The 7,629-nt window shown below is 47.9% G+C and overlaps 1 protein-coding gene across 1 annotated transcript; it reads left to right on the forward strand.

The window, feature by feature from the left end:
- Positions 1–2,151: 2,151 nt before the first annotated feature.
- LOC111438019 lies at positions 2,152–3,433 on the forward strand. Its single transcript, XM_023075984.1, has 2 exons — positions 2,152–3,226; positions 3,297–3,433. Exons 1-2 carry the CDS (start codon positions 2,152–2,154, stop codon positions 3,431–3,433), a joined length of 1,212 nt encoding a protein of 403 aa, XP_022931752.1.
- The last annotated feature ends 4,196 nt before the right edge of the window (positions 3,434–7,629 follow it).

Below are 7,629 nucleotides of genomic sequence, written 5' to 3' on the forward strand. Positions count from 1 at the left end.
CAACGAAAACGCCGCGGGAAGGAGAGAGAAAACTCGCCGGAAAATCGGCCAAAGTCGGGTAAGGAAGACGAGATCCACGGATCCGGGTCAACCTGAACCCAGAACCCGGGAGAGCCAGCCCGTTTCCCCCCTTGGCCTCTGCCTTCGGCCCAGCCCAACTACAGCGGCCCAAACCTCAAACCGGCCCAGAAGCTACGGTTCAGTTGAACCAACCCAGACTAGACCCACGGTCCAATTGAGCCGGCCTGCAAACCAAACACTTGCGGCCCAGCCCAGTAAGCCGAGGCCCAACGTTTAGCCTTGGCCCAGTAGCCTTCCACAGCCCGCGACCCGAACCGGACTGCGACCCGCGCTTCGACCCGACACTACCCCCGACGTGGCTTTCTCTGCTGCTGCCACGTGTCACACAGCGGCGCGGCAGTCCCCGGCTCGGCTCGGCGCAAACGGCTCGGGCTCCCTCCGGTGACGCTCCGGCGGCTCCTCCGGCGGCTCCAGCGGCTGTTCGGCTCGGCTCACCTGTTTTCAGCCCGGTTTCCACTGTTTCGACCCTCCCGGATCTGTTTTCGGCCCCGATTAAGGAAACAAACCCCAGCGAAGTAGGAAGCAGCTCTCACGGAACGGGAGCTTACGTTTAGCTATTTAGGGAGTACTTCGGCCGAGGCCAACCAAGTAAGTGGCCTTACTATAGGATAGGCTATATGAATTGTATGATGCTTGATGATATGTGCCAGTTTATACATATTTTGTTGAGTGACGCTTAATATGTTTGACGCACGTTGTGGCATTATGATGAGCATGATGATTGCATGATTTTTACCTTAATATGATGATGTTTTCCATATTGAGCATGCTAGATGATGATGAGTGCCATATTGCATCATGTCGTTAGATCGACGTAGGACACAACCCTAAGAGCATGAAAATGATATTAATATAAATACCCACGATATGCGTTACCTTGAGTAACAAAGAGATGAGACTAGAGGGTTGTGTCAGAAGAGACATTACGATGGATTTAGAGGGACCTCATGTATTTTGTATGTTCATAAGCATAGGGCTACTTCCCCTAGAGATGATGAGTGCGGACGCGCACCTTATGATGAGCGCGAATGCGCACAGGTGCGAAAGCACACAGATGAGGGTGTTCATGAGGCGCATGACACTATGGGGTTCCGCTGACCTCCGGACGTCGCTACAGATTAGCTTGGCCAGAGGGTCCAGGGGGTGTGCGAGCGCCCTGGGGACTCACACTCGCACGTGTGAGTCGTGTGTAGGGAAGTACTACACATCCAATTTGTCCGAGACTGGAGGCCACCCCTAAGATGATTAGAGATAGGTCCCTATTCATGATTGCATGTGTTTGCATTAGCATGGCCCCTTTAGTGGGGTCACTTACTGAGTATTTCTTCGAAATACTCAGGCCGTGTGCCATATTGTTTTTCAGGTAAAGGCAAGGCTCCCATGTACGGTTGACGGTGGCATCGTGATCAGAGACTGTGGCGCGTGCATAGGATAGTTGCATATTTAAAATTCCTAGTCTTGGTTAGGATAGGGCGTTTGCATTTCATTCATTTATATTAATTAATTTGTAATCGTTTTATTTTGTCTTTTGAACTCCAGCATGATGTTTGAAACACGTAAGTCCGGCAGTGTTTTCCAATGTTTTAACGTATTCTGAAGTTTTTAATTTTTCCGCTAGTAAAGATGAGCATACTTAGGTTTTTATTCTGCATTAGAGATGAGCATGAGACGTTAGTGGCGACTCTAGATATGTGGAAATTTAGGGTCGTTACAGTTGGTATCAGAGCTCTAGGTTTTAGATTCTATAGACTAGCCTACGATGTAGGCTTGGCATGCTCCACGGTCCCAACGTCGATGCCCCGTCACCGTCAGGTACGCCTTGCATAAGATAAGAAAAGAGAAACGTTTTAAAACTTGCATGCATTATTTTTTATGTTGACATTACTGAAATGGTTGTGATATTTCACGTATTTATTTAAGAGTATGACGGCATGTGTTGCATGCTGAGTAATTTTGTTAATAGCATGATATGATGCTTAGCATGATGAATGTTTACTTCTTTGGCGTTACGATGTATTGCATAGTATTAAGGCCTTAGACTTAAGCAACCTTATATTGGTTTATAGAACCATGCCCGGAGGACGAGGAAGAGGAAGAGGAAGAGGAAGACGAGGAAGGGGGCGACCCCGTCATAGAGAAGTAGGACGAGGGGTGGCAGTAGAGGGCCCACCTCAAGAAAGATCAGAGACTGGGCCGGTAACAGTTACGCCGCCCCCAGTCTTACCACCAGTACAGCCTCCACCACAAGTAGAACCTCCACCCCAGCCTACCCTACCACTCCAAGTCGCACCTGAAGCTGCACCCCCAGTGGGTGGAGTAGATGCTAATACTAGGTTAATGTGTGACTCCATCCAAGCCCTAATTCAAACCTTGGTAACCAATCAGCAAGCCAGTCTACAACAGGCCCAGGAACAAGCCCAAGCACAGGCCCAGGCACAGGCGTTGGCACTGGCACAGGTACAGGCACAGGCACAGGCACAGGCACAGGCCACTGCTCAGGCCAATGCCCCAGTAAACCCTCCACAACCTGTTAGATGTTCAAACTGGATAAGGGATTTCAAGAGATACGACCCTCGACCATTCACTGGTTCCCTGGTGGACCCCATAGAAGCCCAAATGTGGATTGCAGCGGTGGAAACCACCTTTGAGACTATGGAGTGCCCAGAGAACCAAAAGGTCGCCTGTGCAACCTTCGTCCTACAAAAGGACGCAGAGATATGGTGGAGAGATAACAAAACCCTCATTAACCCAGAAGGGGGACCAATGAACTGGGAACGATTTAAGGAGGCCTTCCTTAAAGAATATTATCCTAAGTCAGAGCGACTTAAAAGGCAGCAGGAGTTCGCCCACCTGGTACAGGGAGGACTCAGAGTGGAGAAGTACAACAGAGAGTTTAATAAACTCAAGAGATTTGCACCGTCCATGGTGGACACTGAGGAAAAGATGACAGAGAAATTTGTATTGGGTTTGGAACCAAGAATCCGCCGCATGTTGGAGGCGTTCAACCCAAAGACCTATGAGGAAGCCTTGAGAACTGCCAAGGCTTTAGAGAAACCAAAGGATGAGAAACGACGTGAAGAGCCAGTTATAATTAGGCAGAAGCGTCCTCATGAATCAGGAGGCTCTGATCGTCCACCACCAGCACGTAGGCACCGTTCCAATAACAGACCCGCTCCTAGATGGGATGAGCGACGCCCTCCCCGACATACTGACAGGAACCCTAGGAATCAAGATGGGGCCAGAGGGAGGAGAGAGGACGGGTGCACTATCTGTGGAAGACTACACGGTGGGAGGTGCATGGCTGGCAGCCGAGCGTGTTATAGATGTGGTCAAGAGGGGCACATCGTCGTGAACTGCACGGCCGGAAATGCTGCAGCACAAGCAAATCCGCTCGGAGTAGTAGAGCAAACGGATCAACCAGCACCACCGCGAGCTCAAGCTAGGGCATACGCGTCAACCAGCAAGGACACTGGGAGGTCCGACGTCGTGGTGACAGGTACACTATCCATTTTAGGTCATTTTGCTTTTACCTTATTTGATTCTGGTTCCACGCATTCCTTTATTTCCATGCCTTTTGTTGTACAAGCAGGGTTCGAATTAGAACCCTTATTGCATGAAATGTCTGTAAGCACCCCTGCGGGGGTAGACTTAGTATCTAGGGATAGAGTAAAGGATGGCCAAGTAATCATAGGGAACCAAACTTTAAGCGTTGACCTGATGGTGGTAAACATGACAGATTTCGACGTCATACTAGGCATGGATTGGTTAGCTGAAAATCGAGCTAGTATAGACTGTCACCAAAAGGAAGTAAAATTTTCACCACCGATAGGACCTACCTTTAAATTTAAAGGCACAAATACTGGGATTACCCCCAAGGTAGTCTCGATGATGAAAGCAAAGAAGTTAATCCAACAAGGTGGATGGGCTATATTAGCATGTGCTGTAGACGTTAGAGGAAAGGAAGAGACCCTAGTAAACGTGCCAATAGTAAACGAGTTTCCGAATGTATTTCCGGATGACTTACCTGGGATACCCCCTTCCCGAGCGGTCGACTTCGTCATCGAACTCGAGCCGGGAACTGGGCCTATTTCCAAAGCACCCTATCGCATGGCACCAGCTGAGTTGAAAGAACTCAAGGCGCAACTGCAAGACTTACTAGATAAAGGATTCATTCGACCTAGCGTGTCCCCCTGGGGTGCGCCAGTGTTGTTTGTTAAGAAGAAAGATGGATCGATGCGTCTGTGCATCGATTACAGAGAGCTAAACAAGAGGACCATAAAAAACAAATATCCTCTGCCTAGAATAGAAGACTTGTTTGATCAACTCAGAGAAGCAACAGTATTCTCTAAGATAGATCTTCGGTCCGGTTACCACCAAATTAGGATTAATGAAAAAGACGTACCAAAAACAGCATTTAGGACAAGGTACGGTCACTACGAGTTTGTAGTGATGTCATTTGGCCTCACCAATGCCCCAGCTGTATTTATGGAGTTAATGAACCGGGTATTCAAAGAATGCCTAGACATGTTTGTGATTGTGTTCATTGACGACATCCTCATATACTCGAGAACCGACCTAGAGCACGAGGAACACCTCCGAAAAGTCCTAACCACCCTAAGAGAGCACAAGTTGTACGCCAAGTTCTCCAAATGCGAATTTTGGTTACGACAAGTCTCTTTCCTAGGACACGTGGTGTCAAAGGACGGAATATCTGTAGATCCCACCAAGGTCGAAGCGATCACAAAATGGGAACGCCCAACTACAGTAACGGAAATAAGGAGTTTCCTAGGATTGGCGGGATATTATCGAAGGTTCGTACAGGACTTCGCTAAAATATCCTCGCCTTTAACAAAGTTAACAAAAAAAGGGGTGCCATTTAGATGGGATGATGCTTGTGAGGCAAGCTTCCAGAACCTAAAAGAGAGATTGGTAACCGCCCCGGTACTCATAGTACCCGAGAGCTCAGAAGGATATGTGATCTATAGTGATGCCTCCATGAAAGGACTGGGATGTGTGTTAATGCAACACGGCAAGGTTGTCGCATACGCATCTCGTCAACTTAAAGAATATGAAAAGAACTACCCTACCCATGACCTAGAGTTGGCCGCTGTAGTGTTCGCGCTGAAAATCTGGCGACATTACCTGTATGGCGAGAAAACTCAAATTTTTACCGACCACAAAAGTTTGAAATACTTCTTCACCCAGAAAGAGTTAAACATGAGGCAGAGAAGGTGGTTAGAATTGGTGAAGGATTATGACGTAGATATCCAGTACCACCCTGGGAAAGAAAATGTGGTTGCAGATGCCTTGAGTAGGAAGACGGTCCACTCGTCGGCCCTTATTACGAGGGAAGTAAGGGTACAAAGAGAGTTCGAGCGAGCTAACATAGCTGTAGCGACCGAGGGAGTCATAGCACAGCTGGCCCGACTCACTGTACAACCTACACTTAGGCAGAGAATTATTGTCTCCCAACAAGAGGATCCTAACCTACAGAAAGTCCTAGGACAGCTAGACGAAAGTCCAGTAGATGGATTCTCGAAGTCATCAGATGAAGGACTATTGTATCAGGGACGCTTATGTGTTCCAGCAATAGAAGATTTAAGGAAGGAAATACTGATGAAAGCTCACAACTCACCATTTGCGATGCATCCAGGAGGTACTAAGATGTACCAAGATTTAAAACAACACTTTTGGTGGAAGAGCATGAAGAGGGATGTGGCCGGGTTTGTGAGCAAGTGCTTAGTTTGTCAACAAGTGAAAGCTCCAAGACAAAAGACGGTGGGGTTGTTACAGCCCCTAAGCATACCAGAGTGGAAGTGGGAAAACATAGCGATGGACTTCATAGTAGGTTTACCCAAAACGCCCAAGGGCTATACAGTGATCTGGGTAGTTGTCGATAGGTTGACCAAGTCGGCACACTTTCTACCTGGGAAGGTTACATATACAGTTGACAATTGGGCACAACTGTACGTGAAAGAAATAGTAAGACTACATGGAGTCCCAGTGTCTATAGTGTCGGATCGGGATCCACGCTTTACGTCAGCATTTTGGCGCGGACTTCAAAAAGCACTGGGTACCCGCCTCGACTTTAGTACCGCCTTTCACCCTCAAACAGATGGACAAACGGAGCGTTTAAACCAAATTCTAGAGGACATGCTACGCGCTTGCGTACTAGATTTTAAGGAAAGTTGGGCGTACTAGATTTTAAGGAAAGTTGGGCGTACTAGATTTTAAGGAAAGTTGGGATTCCAAACTACACCTAATGGAATTCTCGTATAACAACAGTTTCCAAGCAACTATTGGAATGGCACCGTTTGAGGCCCTGTACGGGAAACGGTGTAGGTGTAACGACCCAGATCCACCGCTAGCAGATATTGTCCTCTTTGGGCTTTCCCTTTCGGGCTTCCCCTCAAGGCTTTAAAACGCGTCTACTAGGGGAAGGTTTCCACACCCTTATAAAGGGTGGTCTGTTCTCCTTCCCAACCAATGTGGGACATCACAATCCACCCCCCTTCAAGGCCCAGCGTCCTCGCTGGCACTCTTTCCTTCCTTCAATCGATTTGGGACCGCCCCTAAATCCACCCCCCTTTGGGGTCCAGCGTCCTTACTGGCACACCGCTTTGTGTCTACCCCCCTTCGGGGAACAGCGAGAAGGCCGGCACATCGTCTGGTGACTGGCTCTGATACCAACTGTAACGACCCAGATCCACCGCTAGCAGATATTGTCCTCTTTGGGCTTTCCCTTTCGGGCTTCCCCTCAAGGCTTTAAAACGAGTCTACTAGGGGAAGGTTTCCACACCCTTATAAAGGGTGGTCTGTTCTCCTTCCCAACCAATGTGGGACATCACAGTAGGTCCCCACTGTGTTGGGACGAGGTAGGAGAGAAAGAATTAGTAGGACCCGAGTTGGTTCGACTCACCAATGAGGCTGTCCAAAAAATTCGAGCGAGGATGCGTACCGCTCAAAGTAGACAGAAAAGCTACGCCGATGTAAGGCGTAAAAGCCTGGAGTTTGAGGTGGGGGACCCAGTATTCCTCAAGGTGGCACCTATGAAAGGTGTGTTAAGATTCGGACATAAGGGCAAGTTAAGTCCTAAATTCATTGGACCATTCGAGATTCTAGAGCGAGTTGGTCGGGTAGCGTATAAGTTAGCCTTACCTCCAGCCCTCTCAGGAGTACATGATGTATTTCATGTGTCGATGCTGAGGAAGTACATTACGGATCCTATCCACGTAATAGACTACGAACCACTCCAACTTAATGAAGATATGAGCTACGAGGAAAAACCAGTAAGAATCTTAGCTAGAGAGGTGAAGACCTTACGCAACAGGAGTATTGCGTTCGTTAAGGTACTATGGCGGAATCACCACAGTGAGGAAGCCACGTGGGAGCGTGAGGACGAGATAAGAGAGAAATACCCCGAATTGGTACAAGAGTTTGAGACTTTCGAGGACGAAAGTTCTTTTTAGGGGTAGATAATGTAACGACCCGGGAAAGAAACAAAGAAAAAGAAAATATTATATATATATATATATATATAATAAATGA

This window comes from Cucurbita moschata, unplaced genomic scaffold, assembly GCF_002738365.1.
Source record: "Cucurbita moschata cultivar Rifu unplaced genomic scaffold, Cmos_1.0 Cmo_Scf00069, whole genome shotgun sequence".
Lineage (NCBI taxonomy): Eukaryota > Viridiplantae > Streptophyta > Magnoliopsida > Cucurbitales > Cucurbitaceae > Cucurbita > Cucurbita moschata.

What these genes read in the sequence shown, in the direction of transcription:
- LOC111438019 (XM_023075984.1), top strand. Translation starts at nt 2,152, where the DNA reads ATGCCCGGAGGACGAGGAAGAGGAAGAGGAAGAGGAAGACGAGGAAGG. An exon ending in TGATCGTCCACCACCAGCAC is followed by an intron (nt 3,227 to 3,296) that starts GTAGGCACCGTT and finishes ACATACTGACAG; the next exon opens with GAACCCTAGGAATCAAGATG.